Source organism: Aquarana catesbeiana, linkage group LG06, assembly GCF_042186555.1.
Source record: "Aquarana catesbeiana isolate 2022-GZ linkage group LG06, ASM4218655v1, whole genome shotgun sequence".
Taxonomy (NCBI): domain Eukaryota; kingdom Metazoa; phylum Chordata; class Amphibia; order Anura; family Ranidae; genus Aquarana; species Aquarana catesbeiana.
Genome location: NC_133329.1, coordinates 359,679,793 through 359,703,168, shown reverse-complemented (window position 1 = coordinate 359,703,168; position 23,376 = coordinate 359,679,793). Strand labels below are relative to the sequence as shown.

The following is a 23,376-nucleotide window of genomic DNA, read 5'->3' as shown; positions in this document are numbered from 1 at the left end:
GGTCTGTGGGTGCTAGGCTGAGGAAAAGTTGAGCTTGATACCTAGTGCTTCACATAATGCTTTCCAGAATCTTGACGTGAACTGTACTCCACGATCTGAAACAATGTCACTGGGAATTCCGTGTAGCTTTACAATTTCTTTTACAAAAATCCTGGCTGTTTCTGCTGCCGATGGGGTCCCTTTCATAGGAATGAAATGTGTCAGCCTCGAAAGACGATCAACTACCACAAAGATGGATGAAAACCCCTCAGAAGGGGGAAGCTCGACAATGAAGTACATTGCAATCATATCCCATGGCCTCTCAGGAATGGGAAGTTCTTACAGCTTTTGTTCTTGATGCAAGTTAAGCAGGAATTTACATATTTTCTGCAATCTTTTGCCAGGTTTGGCCACCAGAAATGTTTTTGTACTAAGTCCATGGTCTTGTATCCCCCAAAGTGACCTGCCAAGGGATAGCCATGACAGACCTGCAAGATAGCAGTGCGCAAGTTCTTAGGTACAAAGATCTTATTTTCATGCCCGTACAGTCCATCTTTTTCTTGGAGATTCATGTCCTGAGGTAGGGAAGCTCTCAGAGATGCCTGACGGACCTGTGATATCAGATCAGATTGAATTAACAGAAAATTCCCAGCTTGCAGAATAGTGTCTGCTTGAGATAAAGCTTCTATTCTAGGTTTTTGTGATCTGTGAAGATCAGTATTGGATGTGCTGCTCCTTTCAAGAGGTAATGCCATTCTTCCCACGCTGATTTTTTTGCCAAGAGTTCTCGATCCCCCACATCATAATTCTTCTCTGATGGGCATAGTTTCTTTGAGAAGAATGCCACGGGGTGCATTACAAACTTTGGTCCTTGATGCTGGGACAGGATGAATGGTCTGATGTTCAAATTCACCTTTCTCAGCCTTTGAGTATAGTCCATTTTGCCTCAGTCTATAGAGAACCTGCTTCACATGGATGCGGTGTAATTCCAGGGAAACTGAGAATATGAGAATGTCATCCAAATAGACAATCACAAATAAGTCCAAGAAGTCACTGAAAATGTAATTGACAAAATGTTGGAAAGTGGCTGGCGCATTGCAAAGTCCGAATGGCATAACAAGATATTAAAAATAGCCAAAACGTATTCGGAAGGCCATTTTCCACTTGTCCCCTTCACGGATCCTGACCAAGTTGTAGGCACCTCGCAGATCTAATTTTGTAAATACCTTTGCAGAACAAAGTCTCTGAAATAGTTCTGGGATCAAAGGAGGAGGATAACGTTTTTTTAATCGTAATTCGATTCAATTCCCTGTAGTCCACACATGGATGGAGGGAGTGGTCTTTTTTCTCGACAAAGAATATTCCTGCGCCAGCTGGAGAAGTAGAGGGTCGGATGAACCCCTTCCCAAGATTCTCATCAACATACTCTTTAAGGGCCAGAAGTTCAGGCTCAGAGAGCGGAAAAATCCTTCCAAATGGAATCTCTGCCCCTGGTAACAGTTCAATAGGGCAGTCATAAGCCCGATGGAGGAGGGAGAATGTCTGCTTTTTGTTTATCAAACACGTCCATCAAGTCATGGTACACTGATGGAACAAGCTCTTGCGATTCGAATACAGGATTTAAGCAGCAAATAACTGGAGCCACATGGTGTTAAGTTTTGAGACAGTTCTGCAAACAGTAAGAAGTCTGGAAGGTAACCCCACCAGTAGTCCAGTTAATTTGGGGGTTATGAGCTTGCAACCATGGCATAGACAGGATGATTGGGAACAATGGTGAGGAAATGACATCTAGGCATAGCAGTTGGTGGTGGTCTGGCAAGATGTTGGCAGGCAAGGGCTGAGTCTCATGGGTGATGGGTCCTGATTTAATACTTGATCCATCGGCTAGCTGTATAGAAAGTCTATTGTTTGGGTTGCAGCGGGATGTTATGTTGCTGGGCGAAGGCATGGTCGATGAAGCAACTACAGGCGCCTGAATCAATTATAGCATGAGCCAGGAGTGCTCCTTCTGGAAGCTGTAGTGAAACAGGAACAGCAATGTGAGCAGATCTTGTCATGAACAGGGGACAGGAATCATGGAGAAGAATAAGACTTACGGGCCTTGTTAAGTGCTGACGTAGTGACCGGCTCCTCAACAGTACAGACAGAGGTTATTCTAGCGATGACGTAGCTTTTCCTCTGGTGACAGCGGTGGCCGAAGAAGGCCCAGTTGTGACGTGGAAATTCCACTATACGCTGCGCGTAATCCATGTCACTTTCAGCCTTTTGGTATAATGCATCTTAGTACAACCCTGTTTCCCCCATCTTTCCAGGTAACCATTCTTACATCCTTAGCTCCACAGCTCGACTGTCCCTTCAGAGACTGTGTTCTGTTTATTTAGAGTACTTAACAATAGAGCTTGATGGTTTCACAATCGGCCAATCAAGCACAGGCATTCCTTCAAACAGGAGAAGTTATACAAATCTCAACCAATGAACAATGACTAGGGGAGTCTTATGGGTGTGTCTGGGCAGGGGCAGTGTGTACGATTTCCCGCCCCATCTCTGTAAGCCATCATCTTCAGCTAGACAAAGAAAGCCGCATGGCTGGCCTTGAAATGATGAATGCTGTCTCTGGTCAATGCACCCAATGACTCCTGTTTTTACAGTTTGGCGTGAATCCTTATTCTGCATTGTTCAGAGTACAATGCATACCTGGATTATACTACCATTCCTGTGGATGGGAGATTATCTGCAGGGGCACGCCAAAGTCCCTCCATGTGCTGATTAGACATACAGAAAGACAAAAGTGCGCATCCCCCCCATAACCGATAATGTCTTTGCAGAGTGAACACATCCCCCCAATGATCGTATGTTCATTGCACAGGGGCCCTTCGCTGGCAGACATATCCCCTCTCTGCAAAAACTTCTCTGCATCCTCAGGAAGCTTTCCACTATCAAAACGGGTCTCAACTGGCGTCAGTCTGCCCCAGTCCGCTCCTTAGAGCGGGCTGCAGGAGATTTAACACTGGGAGACACTGTGACAATACATAATAAATACATCTTAATAAAATTTCCACAAAAGTTGCATCAGTTCAGGAAACTTCAGTAGTGGGAAGAAATAATGAAGGAGCAGGAGCAAGTGGATTAGCAGATAACTTTGATAACATCCACGTGGGACAGAACTGGCTTGTCCTCTCAGATCTTCGCTCTCTCAGACGACGGTCAATCTGAATAGATAACTAGATAAGAGCTTCCAAGGAGCTGGGTACCCCAACTTGAGCCAGCTCATCTTTTAGTGCATCTGAAAGTCCCAGGTGGAACTGGTAACGAAGTGCGACATCATTCCATTGTGTATCAGAACTCCACCGCTTAAAGTTTGTTACATAATCCTCTACCGGTCTTCGATCCTGCTGGAGAGCATGTAAGCTGGATTCAGCTGTTGCTGTGCGTTGTGGATCATCATACAGCTTAGCCATTTCATCAAGAAAGGAGTTCATGGTGTTCAGAAGAGGACTAGCTTGTTCCATCAAGCGGTGGGCCCAGGTTTGGAGGCACCCCCTGGAGTAGTGAGACGATGAACCTCACTTACTGCTTTCCAGCCAGAAGGTTCGTGGTTGCAGCAGGAAGTATAACTGGCAGGCATTTCTGAAAGCATGGAACTTGCTGTAATCTACTGAAAACCTCTCAGGTGTAGGGACTCGGGGCTCCGGAGGTGGAACCACTACTGTGGGTACTTGCGCTGTGGCTGCCTGAGCAGAGGTTATGGGTGATGTGGCTGTCTGGTGCATCGAGGTGGACGGAGAGAAAGACTCCACTCTTTGCTCCAGTTGATAGTAGCCATCTTGCAGGCCCTGGACTGCTTTAGTAAGGGCAGCAATCTGCTGGCACAGCGCCTCCAAGGGTGAGACCCCCTTTTCGGGCTCTATATGGCTGGATTGTACTGTCACATACCTTACTGTGGAGCCCGAGATGATGAGGGTGGCCTCTTGCACAATTTCTGTCCAAGCACCCCTAGTAGTGGAGACAGGGACTGCTAGGTCAGTGGAAGGGTGCAGGTGCCTGGCAGCTGTGGGTGTGAGCTGTAACTTGAAGACACAGGAGTCCTTCCAGTGGTGGGGAAGAATCTGGTCACACGCCTTGTTCAGCGGCAGACAGGTGCAGAATCAGGATCAGTTGCAAGGTTGGGAACATGCAGAAGTCGGTAACATGCTGGCGGTGGGGTACCAAATCAGGAGGCGGAGCCGTAGTCATAAATCCAAGCCGGGGTTTGTAACATAAGCAAGAAGCAGATATAGCAGGCAGGGGTGATCCAAGAGAGTTTTCAGACGTAGCCGGGTCAGGAACAGGGTCAGCAGACGTGGATAAGAGTCGGGAGTACAGGAACCAAAGCTGAAGACAATCCAGCACTGAAACCAAGCAGACTCTCAGTTTAAATAGGCTGCTGGGCACCAGAATCTATGGATGCGTGTGCATGCTAACGTGCACGCGCATGTGCTCGCACAGATGCACCATTGCACATGCCCATTCCAGTCCTTGCTCGTCTTGGTCTGTGACTCTGCACATGCGCATTATTATGGCTGTATACCTGCTGACCGGCTGTGGCCAATCACAGCACAGACCTCTCAGTTTGTAAACACAGGCATTGGCTGGATTTCTCCCTGCCATTCAGAAATATAAGCAAGGAGAAAAACCCAGCCAGATCAATGAGTACAAGCAGCACACATACACATGCATACACTTTTTAGACACCCTGGTAACCCCTTGTTCCCCCTCCTGATCACCCCTGTCACCCAGCCAGTGGCATTATTACCTTGTCAGTTTATTATAACCGATCACTGTATAAATGTCACTAGTGACATCAGTGTCAGTTAGTGTCCATCTCAGCCAGTATCAGTTAGTGCCAGACTATTACAGTCACACCATAAGTCGCTGATCACTGCCATTACTAGTATAGTGTTTGTACGGATCAGTATATTGATCACGTTCAGAACTAGACTAGTAGCAGAATACATTTTGACCTAAATTTATTAAGAAATTCAATGTTATAACAGAAAGTATAAAATATTGCATACAGTGTTGCAGGACCAAGTTATTGCCAGTTAAAATATAACAGTGCTGAATAGCAAAAATGGTCTGGTGATGAAGGGGGTTAAACCTTCCAGTGGTCAAGTGTTTAAAAATAACCTAGTTTGTGTTCAATAAAAGCAAATCCGTGTTTTGTCAATGCAGAGAAAATACACAAGTTTGCTTTAATTCATCCTTCCTTACCCAAGAGCACATACTCACCATTCCTTCCTTATTCTGCCACTCCATTAAGCTGCTAGGAATAAAGAAAGTACAGTAATACCTCAGATTGCGAGTAATGCGGTTAACCACTTAAGGACCAGCCTCGTTTTGGATTTTAGGTGTTTACATGTTTAAAACAGTTTTTTTGCTAGAAAATTACTTAGAACCCCCAAACATTATATATTGTTTTTTTTCTAACACCCTAGAGAATAAAATGGTGGTCATTGCAATACTTTTTTTTGCACCGTATTTGCGCTGCGGTCTTATAAGCGCACTTTTTTTGGAAAAAAAAATCACTTTTTTGAATAAAAAAATAAGACAACAGTAAAGTTAGCCCAATTTTTTTTTATATTGTGAAATATAATGTTACGCCAAGTAAATTGATACCCAACATGTCACGCTTCAAAATTGCGCCCGCTCGTGGAATAGCGTCAAACTTTTACCCTTAAAAATCTCCATAGGCGACGTTTAAAAAATTCTACAGGTTGCATGTTTTGCGTTACAGAGGAGGTCTAGGACTAGAATTATTGCTCTCGCTCTATTGGTCGCGGCGATACCTCACATGTGTGGTTTGACCACTGTTTTCATATGCGGGCGCTATTCACGTATGCGTTCGCTTCTGCGCGCGAGCTCGTCGGGACAGGGCGCTTTAAAAAAATTTTTTTCTTTTTTTTATTATTTATTTTATTTATTTTTTCACTGTTTTAAAAAAAAAAAATTTGGATCACTTTTATTCCTATTACAAGGAATGTAAACATCCCTTGTAATAGAAAAAAGCATGACAGGTCCTCTTAAATATGAGATCTGGGGTCAAAAAGTCCTCAGATCTCATATTTAGACTAAGATGCAAAAAAAAAAAAAAAAAAAAAGTCATTTAAAAAAAATGACACAAAAAAAAATTGTGACTTTAAGAGAAGTAGGCGGAGCCGACGTAATGACGTCGCTCCGGCCGTCCTATGGTATAGAGACGGGTGGGCGCCATCTTGGCCTCACTCGTCACTATACCGAAGCACTGACAGGTCCCGATCTCCTCTGCCGCTACCGACGTGGCCGGTCGTTAAGTGGTTAACGAGCGTTTCACATTACGAGCTATTACTTTTAAAAAATCCTGACTCGGGTTGCGAGTGTTGTCCCGCAAAACGAGCAGGATTCAAGCCTCTGTGGTGTGCAGTACTGCATTTGGCCAGATGTGCTGGGGCGCCGGTGACACTCGGAGCCGTTCGGATGCACTCAGAAGTACTCAGTTCCTGAGTGTTTCCGAACCTCTCCGAGGGTTTCCGAGTGCATCTGAGCGGTCTCCGAGTCTCTCCGGCGCCCCCCCACCTCTGACCAAATGCGGTACTGCATACAATAGAAGTCAATGTGGAACTAATTATCTTTGTTTCCATTGACTTCTATGGGGAAACTCGCTTTGATATGCGAGTGCTTTGGATTACAAGCATTCTCCTGGAACGGATTATGCTCGTAATCCAAGGTTCCACTGTATCCAGTACTTTTAAGTTTTGAGAAGCGTGTGACTTTATGTAACAACACTGGACCAATCAGCAAGCATCAACTCTGTCAAATGGGAAAAGTCCAAAGCCCTGTGTAAGCTGTGACTTGAGAGACTTGTAATTCACGCAGGGTGGCTCCTCCTGCTTCCAGCAGCTGATCGGAGAGGCTGGAGTGCAAAGTATGTGTTGCTTGGAAAGCGGCATTGAAGTAAAGCTGCTTCGTTAACTTGCATGGGCAAAGCATGGGATCACTTTAAAAACTGGAGACAATAAAGCTAGCCATGGACAGGTAGATCTTGTAAATCATTATACAATTTGCCCTTCTTAGAAATGATCAAGTAAGAAGTACCAGAGTTACATACTAGGTAAGGTTGAATAAAGACAATAGTCCATCCAGTTCAACCTGTGTAGGTGTACGTGTGTCAGTGTCGATAATTATCCCTCTATATTATGTTCTTTAAGATGCATGTCCAAGAGCCTTTTAACCACTTCAATACCAGGCACTTTCGCTCTTTCCTGCCCAGGACAATTTTCAGCTTTCAGCGCTGTCCCACTTTGAATGACAATTGCGCAGTCATGCAACACTGTACCCAAACTAAATTATTATCATTTTCTTCCCACAAACAGAGCTTTCTTTTGGTGGTATTTGATCACCTCTGCAGTTTTTATTTTTTGTGCTATAAACAAAAAAAGACCGACAATTTTGAAAAAAAAAACGATGGGCACTGATAGGCGGCACTGATGCCACTGATAGGCGGCACTGATGGGCAATGACGCAGCACTGATGGGCACAGATAGGTGTCACTGTATAAGCAGCACTGATGAGGAGCTACTGACAGGCATGACTGAGTGGCATCTGAAGGGCACTGACAGGCATTACTGATGGAGCACTGATTGGCACTTTTATGGGCTCTGTTTGCCACTTTTATGGGCACTGGCAGGCGTTTATTATGGGGCACAGGCTGGCAGGTGATAGGCACTTATTGGCAGCTGGATGGGCATACCTGATGGGGGCTGCACTGATAATCAATGTGCTGATTATCAGCACAGACCCCCCCCTTTGACAGGGAGAGCCGTCGATCTGCTCTCCCTATCAGCGTGAACCGAGGAAAGCCGTTTACCGGTACGTCCTGGTTCACGCAATGCTCAGCTGTGATTGATCACAGCTGATCACATGGTAAGAAGCCTCTGTCAGAGGCTCCATACCACGATCGGAGTTGCGGTGTGTCACACTGACACACCGCACCTCCGATCACCTCACTGCGCGTCCCCGCGGACACGAGCTGGCTTGTTATCCTGATCACGTCATATGACGTCCGATCAGGATAACTAAACCACTTTGCCACCATCATATTGCTATATGGCAGGCGGTAAGCGGTCAAACATATCAATACTCCCTGCTACCACCACCAATTGTCGAAGAGAGTTCCACATCCTTATTGCCCTGACAGTGAAAAACCCCCCTGTGCAGTCTAAGGTTGAAACCGCTTCTCCTCCAATCTCATTGTGTGGCTCCGTGTATTCTTACACTCCCTGAGACTGAATAGGTTCACCATGGAGATAATTGTAAATCGCTATCATGTCCCCTCTCAAGCATCTCTTCTCCAACGAGAATTAATTTAGTGCCTATATCCTCGTAATTGAGGTCCTCCAGTCCCCTTATTAATTTTGTTGCCCTTCTTTGGACTCTCTCCTGCTCCAGCACATCCCTTCTGAGGACTGGTGACCAGAACTGAATGGAGTACTCCAGGATGTGGCCCAACCAGAGTTTTATAAAGTGGCAGGATTATAGTTTTTTCTCTTGAGTATATCCCCTTTTTTATGCATGCTAATATTTTTCCAGCTTTGGTAGCTGCAGCTTGAAATTGCATGGTATTGCTCAGTTTGTCTTCTACTAGGACCACCAAAGCTTTCTCCATCCTTGATTCCCCCAGAAGTTCGTACCCCAGTGAGTAGCCTGCTTTTATGTTTTTAGCCCCCGATTGCATTACCTTACATTTCTCCACATTAAACCTCATCTGCCATGTAGTTGCCAACTCCATTATTTTGTTCAGGTCTTTCTGTAAAAATTCGATATCCTGATGTGAAGTTATTGCTTATTTTTGCATTGTCCACAAAAACTGAGATATTTATCCCATCCTCTATATAATTTATGAATAAATTAAACAAAATTGGTCTGGTAAGACATCTGGCTCAATGAATGTGTTGTCTGTTTTGCTGGAATGCCCCTTGAATGTTTACTGAAGAAAATACAGCATTTCACCTGTCTATGTCTTTTAACTGTCCATCAAGCTCCTTCATCTTTCGGGTGTACAGGTCAACAAGCTGCTGATATTCACTTAGTACAGAAGACTTCAGTTCTGCATATGGACATGCTATCTCCTGCAGAATAATAGGGATTTCCCCTAGCTGATCTGCAATTTCTTCTGAATGAATAGATTCCTAGGAGACAATAAATTTTCAGTTGAAATTACTATGATTTCTTTATGTTCTATTTTTAAATCAATCACAGTGTCTATCTTCTTACCAGAATATCACATTCTAAAAGTCCTTCCTTCAAAGCACGCTGCTCTTGAATTAGTTTTTCAATTAACACATTTTGCTGTCTTTTCACAGATTCAACCTTTGTATATAAAAATGGAAAAAAAAAATATTTAACATACCTGGATAACTCAGTTGCTAAAAATTATAGAATAACAATCCTGTGGTGAAATGCAACATGCCCAGGACTGAACAAGGGTTAAAATGCAGCACTGGCAATGCTGGTATATACATGTTGCTTCCTTACCTCTGCAAACAACTTTACCTATGTGAAAAGCTTGGTGTGCCGCTCACTCTAAGCTGAAGGAGACTCTTCCTTTGATCTCCAGGTGATGGGGTGCCAGCGTCTTAATGTACTCATCCAAAAAGTGACAGGCATGTGAATGCCTGGCCAGCCCATGTAGTATAGAAATAAGGAGCAGCCTCAGCCTACGCTTCTCCACAAACCACGCTCCCTGGCGTGTTTCACCCTGCCCATAGGGGCTTAGTCACAGAGGACTATGCCCAAATGAGCGGGGTGAAACGCATCAGCGGTGAACTTTAACAGGGATTCAGAAACAAATAGCACTCTATAGGTGGATGATGGCAAACAACTATAAGGCATGCTTACAAACTCTTGATGTCAGGAGCACTAGCACACTCAGAACTGTCACGGAAGTTACACTCTATAGCAGCCTTTCTCAACCCTTTTAACATGTTAGAACCCTTAAAATAATTTTCAGGTCTCTAAGAACCCCTGCTAACAATTATTATATCTACATTAGTGTGATGTTCAGTGGGAAGAATGATCATTATATTAGAGGTAGGGTTGCACCAATATCACTTTTTTAAGTACAAGTACCGATACTTTTTTTCAAGTACTCGCCGATACCAATTACTGATACTTTTTTCAATGTCATGTGTCAGTGGCACTAATATGCATCACTGATGGGCACTGATGAGGCGTGGACTGTTTATTTTTTTTACAATTTTATTTTTTGCAATTTATTTTTTAATTATGTTTTACAATTTATATATTTTTTGCTATTATTCTTTTTACAATGCTTGCTTATTTTTTTTTTGGGGGGGGGGGGGGAGTGGATGGTGTCAGTGTTTTTTTATTTTATTTTTTATTATTTTTACAAATTAACCTTTAATTATGTATTATTTTCTCTTTGTTTATTTTTATTTATCAGCTCTGTTGGGGGGGGGGGGGGGGGCTTTGGTGAGATATCAGGGGTCCTTGCTTTGAGATGGGGAAAGGGACTGAGGACACAGATTCCCCAGTCCCTTTCTCTGCAGCCTCAGCTGCAATGAAATTGAATGGACAGGAGACAGAGGCTCCTGTTCATTCATAAATAAACTGAAGCATCATAAACACAGTTTATGATGCTCAGTTATGAATGGACAGTCAGTGATCATAGCTATGAGTAAACATCTATCGATGTGAAAAGCGTTAGCTACTGCTACACACTGTTCCTGTGAGATGGCTTTTGTTGGATTTTAACGATTTACAAATAAAGATGTCCTTCTTCAGAGTGCTGCAGTCCAGGATTTCTTCATTTCCATTATCTGAGCAGTAGAAGTTGCTCATTGCTCAAGGAACCACTAGTAATCTCTGTAAGAACCTTAGAATTCCATGGAACTCTGGTTCAAAAAGGTTGTTCTATGGTATTCCCCTTCGCTCCTTCCCCCGCAGATACACAAAAAGTTATGTAGGGAGTAGAAGGGAAGGGGGAGGAAGGTTGGGGGAGCTGGACCAGCACAAAGAGTATTAAGACACTCCTAAGGTAGCTGAGGGCTATCATGTGCAAGGAGGGGGCCTGTGCTAGGGAACTGACTCATGGATTAGTCAAAACCTGCAATTTTTTAAAGTTGGTGACAGGGTCTTTTTAAACTATTATCTGCTCCACAGACATGAATGGGAGAACCCAACTGGTTCTTACAAGCAGTTTTAATGCAGTGATTTTCGACTCTCGAGGCCCAGAGAGTTATAAAATACTGTTCTGCAAGGCAACAGCTTTTTTTTCACCAGTATGAGCAATATTATTCTAAATTGTTATTCATTTTCATATATTCAGCCCTAAAGTATCATAGTAGTTATGCAAAGTGATAAGAGAAAAACGCATAAGTACTGTTGAGGAAATAGAGGTAAAATACTAACCTGCTGGATTATATTCTCTGGATCAAAGTCATTTTCCATTTGAGACTGGTGGAGAGAGTCATGCCGCAGTTCACAAATCCTATGTTTTAAATCATCCCTCAGCTGCCAGATGGGATGTACTGTGCATGCTTTATACCCATCTCGTTCCTCCGATAATTGCTGTTCTGCTTCCAAACAGAGAGTTTTATCACTTAATGGCAAGTGAAAAATTAAGTTCTTGACTGCCAGCGGGATCATCAAAACAGAGAAGAGAGGAGCTTGGTGGCTCCTCGGGGACATCTGAGGTTAGGCAAGTTAACTTCCTCAATCCGTTTTATCTACACAGCTTATTTCAGAATGCTTCAGCCAACTAGCACAAAGTTTGGTCTCCTTAGCAGATGCATTCAACATTCTTCCTAACCATTCCCATGTTACAATGGAAAAACAATACATTTATACAGGCTTGAAGGACAGGTTCACTTTAATAAAAACTCCTCAGCCCATCTTCCCAGCATCCTAATTTATTCTTCCAGCTCCACCACCACCCAGGTGGTGACTTACCTCTTTCAGATAATGGTGGCCTTTTGTGGTGTTCACAGCCTCAGAAATCTTGTTTGACACTAACTGCACCTATACCATTTGAATAAGATCCATTAAAGTCAAAAAGATATTACTATGCAGGGATAAGCAGTGTTGGGTAAGAGTGCAACACCACGCTATGGGAGCTTCCTGATGACGGTCTCTCCTGTTGGCTGAAACGCGTTAAGGCTTGATCGTGTAATCACGACACCATATCCGGCCGCAGAACGATTACAGGGGACCGAGCCTCACAGTGAGAGAGCGGCGTTTAAAGGAGATTGGCCGGACTTCACTTATTAAAAACACATGCTGACCACACCGGGTGCCAGGATGTGAGTGCATCTATTTTTTCTTTTGCTGGAAATTTTAAAACAAATAAATGGTTTTATGCTATGGATGCCCCCCTCTGTCATTTTTATTCCCTATACATGGAGGATTACTAGCAGTGCAGCTGACATTAAAAAGACATCTTTGTGGGTCTTTTCCCCACAAAGTGCAAGTGACCACTCTAGCGATAGGTGGTCCACATCCAGGGTGAGTGCACATCCATGTGGGGCACATTGTCTGAACACTGAACAGTGGAACATGGATTTTATATTGAAGCACGAGCACTTTATTCACTACTGTGGGACTTTTTATTAGAATTGTACACTTTCTAGTATTATTGTACACTTGATATGTTATACTCATTGTTATGAGTCACTAGCCAAGCGCAGTGTTTGCCTAATAAGTTTCATGCTACGGGAGGGCTCCAACATCAGAAAGAAGTGAGCACATGGTGGGGGAGGGGCAGGTGTAGCTTAGAATAGGTAATGGGTCTAGGGATTTTTTTTTTAAGTGAATCTATCCTTTGAAAGAGAAGTTTGGGAATGCAGAAAAAAAAATCATACCCACCTAGATTGCTGCAGCACCGATCCCAGCTGCAGCTGTCCCCCGCTGCTTCTACCCCAAGAATTGAGTGATCAAAGACCACTGATCGCTCAGTTCTCCCCCTCTGCTCTGAGCAGAGAGCCAAGACTGTCAGTCACCGGCTCTCTGCTCTGCTCCTCCAGCTCTCAGTGGAGCACCGGGCTGCGAAGGGGGTGCAAGCGGCTGGCTCAGGCTCTCAGCAACATGCTGAGAGGCTAAGACAGCTGCCGGTCCAGGCATTTGGGTGGATGCCGACTTTAAAGTCTGGATCTTTCTGGAGCCTGGACCGGCTGAGTGACTTTAGCCCACTGTCGGCTGAAAACAGGTCACAGGAATGCAGAACGAATTGCACTCTTGTGATCCATAGGAGAAATATAGTCGAAAAAGCTTTGACTTTACTTCTCCTTTAAAGGCCATTTCCATCACAATTTTATTCCTGCAATGTCCCCATTGTGGAGATTTCCCCCCTGCTTCCCGTCCCAATGATATCTCCCATATAAAAACAGATAGTAACAAACACATTGTTCGTTAGGATGGAGAACATCTGTCAGGTATTTGTTGTTTGTGCCTTCTGAGTTCATTACACCTTTCCTCAAATTTTTTGTCTTAGTATCCCAGGAACATGAAGGGAGGAGAAATATACCCGTAATGGAGGCTGCCATTACACTGTTATTCAAACATATATTATATTGCAGCTTACCATTTCTTACATGTGATGGCTGCTTTTATTTTCTTTTATAGGCTTTTTCTCTTCTATTTTCATCTGGTGATCAAGCCAGTAAGTCTATTGTTTTTCAAAAGAGTAAACTCTCCGGCAGAATGTATCAGTTACAGAGATGAGACAAACCATTTACCACTAGCAAAGGCACTTACAACCATCAGCTTTCATTTATAAAAAAACCTTTATCCCAAAAATATATATTTTTCTTGTTGCTGTAACTGCTTATAAAACAATTAGCTAGCGTTTGGGTTCAATTTGTTAGTGTATTTAGATCTACTAGTGCATCTAACACTCCCCTACCCCCAAACTGACAATACTGCTGTCCAAAGGTGCCCCTGTGCTCTTCCATCCAGAGTGAATGCACTCTTATGCCGCGTACACACGACCGGACTTTACGGCAGACTTTGTCCGGCGGACTTTTCAACGGACTTTACGATGGACTTTCCAAATGAACGGACTTGCCTACACACGATCAACCAAAGTGATGACGTACGACCAGACTAAAACAAGGAAGTTCATAGCCAGTAGCCAATAGCTGCCCTAGCGTCGGTTTTTGTCCGTCCAACTAGCATACAGACAAGCAGACTTTTCAACCGGACTCCAGTCCGTCGGACAGATTTGAAACATGTTTCAAATCTAAGACCGTCAAACTTTTGAGAAAACAAAGTCCGCTGGAGCCCACACACGATTGAATTGTCCGACGGACTCCGGTACGCCGGACCAAGTATGCCGGAAAGTCCGATTGTGTGTACGCGGCATTAGGCTGCTTTCACACTGCTCTGTTGCAAAAAACACAGCAAAAACGTGCAGTGTGTTGTTTTTTTTTATGTGTTTTTGATGCATTTTTCCCCTGGACATGTGACTGGACAAAGCACTTCCCATAGGTGTGTTGCATTTTTGCCATTTTTGGTTTCTATTCATTTCAATAGAGAGATGCGTTTTTGGTGCATCTTTTTTTACCACACAAAACATGCACCAAAAATGCAGCAAGCAGGGTGTTTAAAAACGCAATTGAAACACAACGGACCAGTGTGAAGAGTTTCATAGGATTTAAAGGGATGCATTATTCATGCCTTTTTCTTCTGTTTTTTTTAACTGATCAGTGTTAAAGAGCCCTAATACAGGAGGTGTGTTACTGGCCAGATCACAAGGTGAAAACAGAGGGAGAAAAAGCCTATGAAAATAAAATTAATGCAGCTATCATATCTAATGATTGGTAAGCTGAAATATATTACATTTTTGGATTTGCAAAGCATTTCTGAAGGATTTAGCAGATAAAACTGAAACAATGGGGTTAATTCCTAAAGGCAAATAAACTGTGCACTTTGCAAGTGCACTTTCTCCAGAGCTTAGTAAATGAGCAGAAGCTCTGCTGACTTCCATCATCCAATCATTTGCAAGCTAAAACACTGTTTATTTTTATTTTCCTTGCACGTGATTGGGTGTTCTTTGCAAAGTGAAGTTTTACCTCATTTACTAAGCCTTGGAGCAACTGCACTTGCAGAGTGCACAGTCTTTTTGCCTTTAGTAAATCAGCCCCAATGCCCCCAGATGGGAGAGTACAGAGAAATCTAGAAACTTACAAAGATGAATGCCCTATTAAACCCAAAACCAAAAATAGGATTTTTATAACAGCTTACCTGTAAAATCCTTTTCTTGAAGTACATCACGGGACACAGAGCCATAGTAGTTACTATGTGGGTTATATAGGCCACCTTTAGGTGATGAACACTGGCACACCCTAAAACAGGAAGTTCACTCCCTATATAACCCCTCCCATTACTGGGAGTACCTCCGTTTTTGTAGCAAAGCAATATACGTGTATTTAAAGAGGGGAGGGACCTCTGTGTCCCTTAATGTACTCCAAGAAAAGTATTTTACAGGTAAGCTGTTATAAAAATCATATTTTCTTTATCTTTCATCATGGGACACCGAGCCACATTACTATGTGGGATGTCCCAGAGAAATGCTATCTGAGGGGAGGGAGACACAAACAAAAGTAGGGCGCCATCAGACCTGAGGACTTGTACTGCTGCCTGCAGCACACTGGGCCCAAAGGCGATATCCTCATGTCTTTTTACATCCACCTGATAGAATCTGGTAAATGTGTGGACTGAAGACCAAGTTGCAGCCTTGCAGATTTGAGCCATGGAGACTTGGTGATGCACTGCCCATTAAGCACTAACATCCCTGGCAGAGTGCGCTTTGATTTGAAAAGGTGGAATCTTCCTCTTCAAACCATAAGCTTGAACAATTACTTGCCGTATCCACTTAGAAATAGTAGATTTCGATGCTGCCTGTCCTTTTTTAGGACCTTCAGGCAACACAAACAAAACATCTGTTTTTCTAATCTGAGCAGTCGCCTTCAAGTAGACTTTGACTGCTCTCACTACATCTAGAGAATGTAGCGACTTTTCTTTCGTAGAACAGGGTTCTGGAAAAAATGAGGGTAAAACAACATCCTGGTTTAGAAACCTGACACTACCTTCGGTAGAAAGTTAGGATGAGGACGCAATACTACCCTATCCTTGTGAATAATTAAATATGGCTCTTTACAAGAAAGAGCAGCCAACTCTGATACCCTTCTTGCAGAAGATATGGCAACCAGAAAAACTAGCTTCCTTGTCAAAAGGACCAGGGGGATATGTCGTATCGGCTCAAAAAGCTGTTTCTGTAATGCCGACAGAATTAAATTCAAGACCCAAGGGTTCAGGGGTGACCTAACTGGTGGATTAAGCCACGTTACGCCCTGTATAAAGCTACGGACCAAAGAATGCAAAGCAAGTGGTCGTTGAAACAGTACAGATAAGGCCGAGACCTGACCTTTGATAGTACTCAAGGCCAGCTTCATTTCTAACCCCATTTGCAGAAGGCAAGGATTCTGCCAATGACATACTTTCTGGGATGCCAACCCCTGGATTCACACCAGGAAACATATGCCTTCCAGACTCTATAATATATGACTCTGGAGGCCGACTTCTTTGCACTAATCAAGGTAAATGCAACTGATCCTGACAGCCCACGCTTCTTCAGAATGTGGGTCTCAATAGCCAAACCATTAAATTTAGCGTTTGTAAGGTAGGATGGAATACTGGATCTTGTGAGAGTAGGTCCGGACGTGGTGGTAGAGTCCATGGGTCCCCTACCGTCATCTTTATGATCTCTGCATACCAAGCAATACATAAGCTGCTCCAGCAATGAATGGACAAGAAAGGCATGCAAAGCTTGAGGAGGCTTTAGCGAACCCAAACAAGAAGTGGGCTTACCAACCAACTCAGTTAAGGGTAACATAAATGTGGAGCGGACCATTTCAGTAAGAGATTGCACCAGTAATCTTTCAGATTGTGAAGCTGAAGGAGGTCCTTCCGCAATAGACCCCTCAGAAGAGGAGTCATCAGCCTCTTCATGGTCCCCTGAAGGGAATTCATCTCCTGCCACCCCCAGTTCCTCTGTTTGAGGGTCCTGGGTAGTAGAAGGGGACCTGTCATGTTTTCTCCCACTCTGGCAAGATACGATTAAAGCCACTAACCTTTCTTCCAATCCCACCAAAGCTGAGGAAAAAAACCTCCTCAGTAATATAGACAGGGGATGCAATGTTTGAAACAGTTGCAACACTTGACGGCCCGATGGCTCACCCTGACCAGCCACCTCAGAACTCTCAGGGGAGAATGACATTGTAGAGATGAGACTATGGTCCTTAGAGCCTGAGGGAGACACTTTTGGGCCCCTTTTTGGGGTGTTTCCACCTCCCCTTCTGACCATAGTCCCATGCACAAACGCAGAGGTACTGCCAGAAGAAAATGCACCCACTGCTTGAGCATATAGTCCAGAAACTGCCACTGCTATTAATGCTCAGCCTGATGCTCAGTAAATGTGCCTAGGGTATGCCTGTGTCACCACTTACATGCCCCATCTGCTCTTGTGTCCCTCCGTCAGCCTGCAGTCTGCAAATGGAGCTTTTTATTATGCTCTCATGCTGTGGATGTTGAGGCATGCCAACGCTGTGCTAAGCCACGCCCCCTCTGTCTTCCTTCCGTGACCCCCTTTTTTCAAAAAAGACCGTTTCCCGCGTGCGAGCGGGCCTCCGTTCCAAAGGGATCGGCGTGCAGGGGGGGAGTGGAGGAGAGCAGAGGAAGAACCGCCGTGCTGAGGCGGTGGAAGAAGAAGCGGAGCGGCATACTGCCGATCGTTCTGGGCTCCCCCTGCCTACTGCGGGAGGGGGGAGAGAAAACTCCTACCAGGTGGGTGGTGTTTTAGTACAAAACCCCCTCAAACATCTTACTGGAGGCTTAGGACTGCTTAGCCGGAGGAAGCCTGCAGCTTCTGCTGACACAGATAAAGGAAGCATGAACAAGGTACATGCTCTTTACAGCCCCCCGTTGGTGACTTTATTCATGGCAACATTTACTACAAGGAGAAAATCCATAAGAAAATTTAAAATTCCTTAGGAATCTCCACTTACCTTATCCCGCTGCAGGATTCTGTGGTAAAACCAAACAGACCCAATCTTCAACCAGCACGGCGGGCTCCGTTAAAAAAACTTCAAGGACCGGGGTCCCTTTTTATCAGGGGTTTCACCCTCTTGGACCCGTAAAGCACCCCACCAGGAAGCTTTATGGCTGAAAAAACCAAAGCACTGGATTCCGGGGTCCAGCTCTCAAAAAGATAAGCGTTACGGGCTAAACCCCGTTTCTTTCGCCATGAGGCCCGGTTACCATTCAATTCAGCCTGAAAAGACACTTTGAATGGATCCGGCTGCATAGCTTGCCCCGGCAAAGGATTACTCCAGTGGAGCTCAGCATAGCACATCTTTACTTGTGACCAACACCTAAGGCACTGGTGAAAAAACGGAGGTACTCCCAGTAATGGGAGGGGTTATATAGGGAGTGAACTTCCTGTCTTAGGGTGTGCCAGTGTCCATCAACTAAAGGTGGCCTATATAACCCACATAGTAACTACTATGGCTCTGTGTCCCGTGATGTACGATAAAGAAAATGTTATTCTGCCTTTACGATAATTCACCAGTGGTTGGACATGCAAAGAACCATGGAAGAGAGATGGCAGAAAAAAGATTGACTGGTCCATCGAGTCTGCCCATTTTTTTAAGTATAAACTGTATATATATATATATATATATATATATATATATATATATATATAAAATTTTTTTTTTACTTTTTTGTCTGCCCATTTTTTTAAATATAAACTGTATATATATATATATATATATATATATATATATATATATATAAAATTTTTTTTTTACTTTTTTGTCTGAGTATAGATCTATGTTTGTTTTAGGGATATACCAATCCACTTACTGTTGATTGACTCATTATCTCTGCTGTGCTACGCTTTCAGAGAAATAATAGTTTCTAAGATTAGTTTTGAACTTTTCTCCTGCTAGTTTGACGTCATGTCTCTGTGTTCTTGGTCGCCTGAATGTTATTCACATCCTTGATGAATTTAAAGGTTACAATTATGTTTCTTCTTTCCCTTCTTTCCTACAGACTCTACATATTAAGACATTCAGGCACAGTCCAACCTTGGGACAGCAACGTTACAGCACACTCCTAAAGCTTACAGGATCAACTCTGACAACTTTGTATGTTTTTGTCTGTGCAGTAGGAAGTGGGGCATGCTGAGTAGTCCAGGTCCAAATATTGTCCCTACTGACAGTTGTGGGGTGGCAGAAGCCAGTTTGACACCACACACATAAGACTGTGGCTCAAGCCAGCAAAAAATGGTCAGATTGGTGTCTGTGACCCCTTTTCAAATTATACTATCTTCGTTTTAAGGCCTCTTTCACACGGGGCAGATCAGTCATGATCCGCCCCGTGAACACACGCTGGCTCAGCGGGGATCGCTCCGCCGATCCCCGCTGAGCAGGAAGATGACAGGTGCATCGCTGCACGCTGTGCAGCGACGGACCTGTCAGAGCGCCGCTCTCCCCTATGGGGGGATCGGATGATGACGGTCCGTAGTGTCCGTCGTCATCCGATCCGATCCGAAAACGGAGGGAAAAGTAGGTTTTTCCTCCGTTACACTTTTCGGATCGGAGCGGGGTCGGATGTCAGCGGACATGTCACCGCTGACATCCGACGCTCCATAGGGATGACTGTATGTCCGTTTTTCATCCGAAAACGGATGGATGAAAAACGGACATACGGATCATCCGTGTGAAAGAGGCCTTAGTCCTACAAAATAATCATTCCCTTGGCGGAGCAGCTGCTACATGGCGTACATAAGCTGTACATTTTCTACCATGTATAAAACATCAAGCATGGTAACAGAATATATTTCTATAAATTGCTTGATCAGAATTCTCTTCTGCTGTCACTATTGCTGTACTAACAAGGTGTTCCCCTCAGTCCCTAGTCAATGCTTTGTTATGCTGCTGCTGCTCTTCTACATGCCTGTCAGTTTTTTTTCTGTAGATCCCATTCTACATATGTCTAATATTCCCTGTGTTCCGTGGACGATTTCCTTATTCAATTCACTGCGTGTCAGGCATTATTTATTCCTCATTTACGTGGTTAGCACTGGTTCATGTACATGTCAACTTTATTCTACTGCTGGGAAGTGGAAATGGGGCAATATGAAGTGGCAGAAAATACGTGACCTGCAATGATGGATTTATTTTCCATGGTCTAGAACAGCCTTTCCAAACCGTTTTAACATGAAGCAGGAACCCTTGAAATAACTTTCCAGTTTCAGGGAACCCTTGCTAATAAATTACTTCATCTACAGCTCACAGTACATTAATGTGGCGGTCAGTAGAAAGAATGCTTCTTACATTTGTTGTCCTTGGGAAGAACCCTTCCCTTACAGATAGATAAAAAGATTATTGGTGTCAGTGGTTACCTATTTGAGAGGCAGAATTTGCTCATTACTCGAGGAACCCCTAGAAAACTCCAGAGGAACCCTGTTTGGGAAAGACTGGTCTTGAAGAATTTGCTCCTATTTATTTAATGCAGGCACTTATATAGCACCATCAATTTACACAGCGCTTTACACATATATATTATACATTCACAACAGTCCCATGGAGCTTACAATCTAAGGTCCCTAATTTACATTCATATACTGTACACATATTAGGGCCAATTTAGACAGGATCGAATTAACCTACCAGCATGTCTATGGAGTGTGGGAGGAAACCGGAGTTCCCGGCGGAAACCCAAGCAGGTATAGTGAGAACATGCAAATTCCAGGCAGGTAGTTCTCTTCCTTTTATTTCTGTAATTAAATAAAACTGGACAGAGAGGACGTCGGAGATAACTGGCTGTCGTAGGTGACAACCTTTCACTCAACTTCATGAAACTGGAAACAAGAAATTAAGTAGTGGTACCCACAGTGATCAGATTCAGGCCATCAAAACTAAGACATTTCATAGCAATTTTTAGCTTAACCCTCCCTAACTCAGCTTTGGGGGACCAAGATTCTTGGTCTCCAAACTGCGGCCCTTTTCTTCCCTTTATCTGGCGCTTGGGGCATTGTTCCTACCACTGATAAGTGACACTATTATTCCCATTGATACAAGGCACTATTCCTTCCATTAACACTAGCGATGGTGCAAAATTCCTCCCACTGATCTAAACGATAGGGCACTATGCCTCCCACTGACACCAATGATAGGGAACTATTCCTCCAACTAATACCAATGATGGCACACTATTCCTCCGACTAATACTAGTGATGGGGCACTGTTCCTCCAACTAATACCAATGATGGGGCACTGTTCCTCTGACTAATACCAGTGATGGGGCACTGTTCCTCTGACTAACACCAGTGATGGGGCACTGTTCCTCTGACTAATACCAGTGATGGGGCACTGTTCTTCTGACTAATACCAATGATGGGGCACTGTTCCTCTGACTAGTTTGAGCCAACATCTGTAGGAAAAAATCAGATGGATTTTGTCGGAATGTCCGATCAATGTCCGATCGTGTGTACAGGGCATAACAGTGATGGGGCACTGTTTGTCTGACTAATACCAGTGATGGGGCACTGTTCCTCCAACTAATACCAATGATGGGGCACTGTTCCTCCAACTAATACCAGTGATGGGACACTGTTGCTCTGACTAATACCAATAATTGTGCATTATTCCTCTTCCTATTGACCACAGGCACCATGCAATTTTATTTACTCCCACTGACCACCAAGTCTGAGACACTGTCTACTCCCACTGATACTAGGGGATTTTCTACTCTCATTGACCATACCATAGGTTTTTCAGGAAGCTATGTAGAGCACCCCATTGGCCCCTCTTCCTCCACCAGCCATGATCTGCCTGCATTGCATAAATAAGCCCAGAGACCCAGTGATGATATAATTGGATCTAAAATATAAAATAAGGTATGAAATTAAAACTGATGATTTTGTTTTAAAGTAAAACTGCAATGCATCTGAGCAGCACAAAGCTAAAATGCTATTTAATACATTTTTAATACTCAAAGCTCCTTAATTCCAGTGAAGGGAACTCTTAAGGCAACAACATACCAAGACATTTTGGACAATTTCATGTTCCCAACTTTGTGGGAACAGTTTGGGGATGGTCTCTTCCTGTTCCAACATGACTGCGCACCAGTGCACAAAGAAAGGTCCATAAAGACATGGATGAGTCCTGACCTCAACCCGATAGAACACCTTTGGGATGAATTAGAGCGGAGACTGTGAGCCGGGCCTTCTTATCCACATCAGTGTCTGACCTCACAAATGCGCTTCTGGAAGAATGGTCAAACATTCCCATAGACACACTCCTAAACCTTGTGAACAGCCTTCCCAGAAAAGTTGAAGCTGTTATAGCTGCAAAGGGTGGGCCAACTCAATATTGATCTCTACAGGCTAAGACTGGGATGCCACTGAAGTTCATGTGCGTTTAAAGGGAGGAGTCCCAATACTTTTGGTAATATAGTGTACGTTCCTATCTATTTATTAATGCTAGCAGCATAAAGAATAAAAATAGTGTTGATTGAGAGAGTGAAGTTCAACTTTAAATTTTCATGTTGATAAGAGGGGAGAGGAGGAACGAGGGAAGACAAAATATATGAAGATTAAAGTCTAGCTCCAGGATATTAGCAAAAATCTACTAACCTCAATGGAGAAAAGCTATAGAAAGAAAAAAGATGCTTCCACAAAAAGGTGGTGTCATTTTTTCCATTTTGTCATTTTTTCAAATCTTTTCCAATTTTACATTTGCATTAATTCATGTTGATATCACAGTATGACAGCCAGGCAACTAGAATTTTCTGAAGGTGAGTGAAGGTTGCCTACACATTTCCCTTAGTAAAGACTTCTTTAAAGGGCACAGCGGTGTTCACCAGAGCAACAGAGAATGCTGGATGGTAATGTCTGATAAAATACTGTAATAAATAAATAAATAAATCCTGCTCTCAGTTCAGCCTGCCCCTGAGTGACAAGTAGCTTTTTCTGCCATCCTATTCATCTCAGCACTTTGTTCCTAGCAGATTCCTGAGTCTATGGGCTGTTAAATTAAATGTCCTGCAGCATTTACACAAGCATGTGCCCTTGGGTGACCTCTATGATTGGCCATATAGCACAGCATTGTCATTTTCTGATCATCCTAATGTAACAACCTACTGTACACGGAAACCACACGACAAGCCATGCAAGGCATGTACGGAGAATAAAGCACTTCATGAATTACTCACCAAGGTTGACCATATCTGCAAAAAAAGGACATAATGTACTTTTCTCTTCCAGGAAGGTTTGTAGCTGAGATTCCACTTTTTCTCTGC

The 23,376-nt window shown here is 43.6% G+C and overlaps 1 protein-coding gene across 1 annotated transcript in view; it reads right to left on the bottom strand.

Annotated features, from left to right (window-relative positions):
- Positions 1–23,376, bottom strand: part of CCDC148 (coiled-coil domain containing 148) — a 420,305-nt gene that overhangs the window by 153,738 nt on the left and 243,191 nt on the right. The window contains exons 5-8 of the mRNA XM_073634118.1: positions 23,290–23,372; positions 11,425–11,588; positions 9,268–9,363; positions 9,004–9,182 (exon numbers count right to left, since the gene is read on the bottom strand). Coding sequence (XP_073490219.1) covers positions 9,004–9,182; positions 9,268–9,363; positions 11,425–11,588; positions 23,290–23,372 — 522 coding nt within the window. The remainder of the gene's footprint in view (positions 1–9,003; positions 9,183–9,267; positions 9,364–11,424; positions 11,589–23,289; positions 23,373–23,376) is intronic.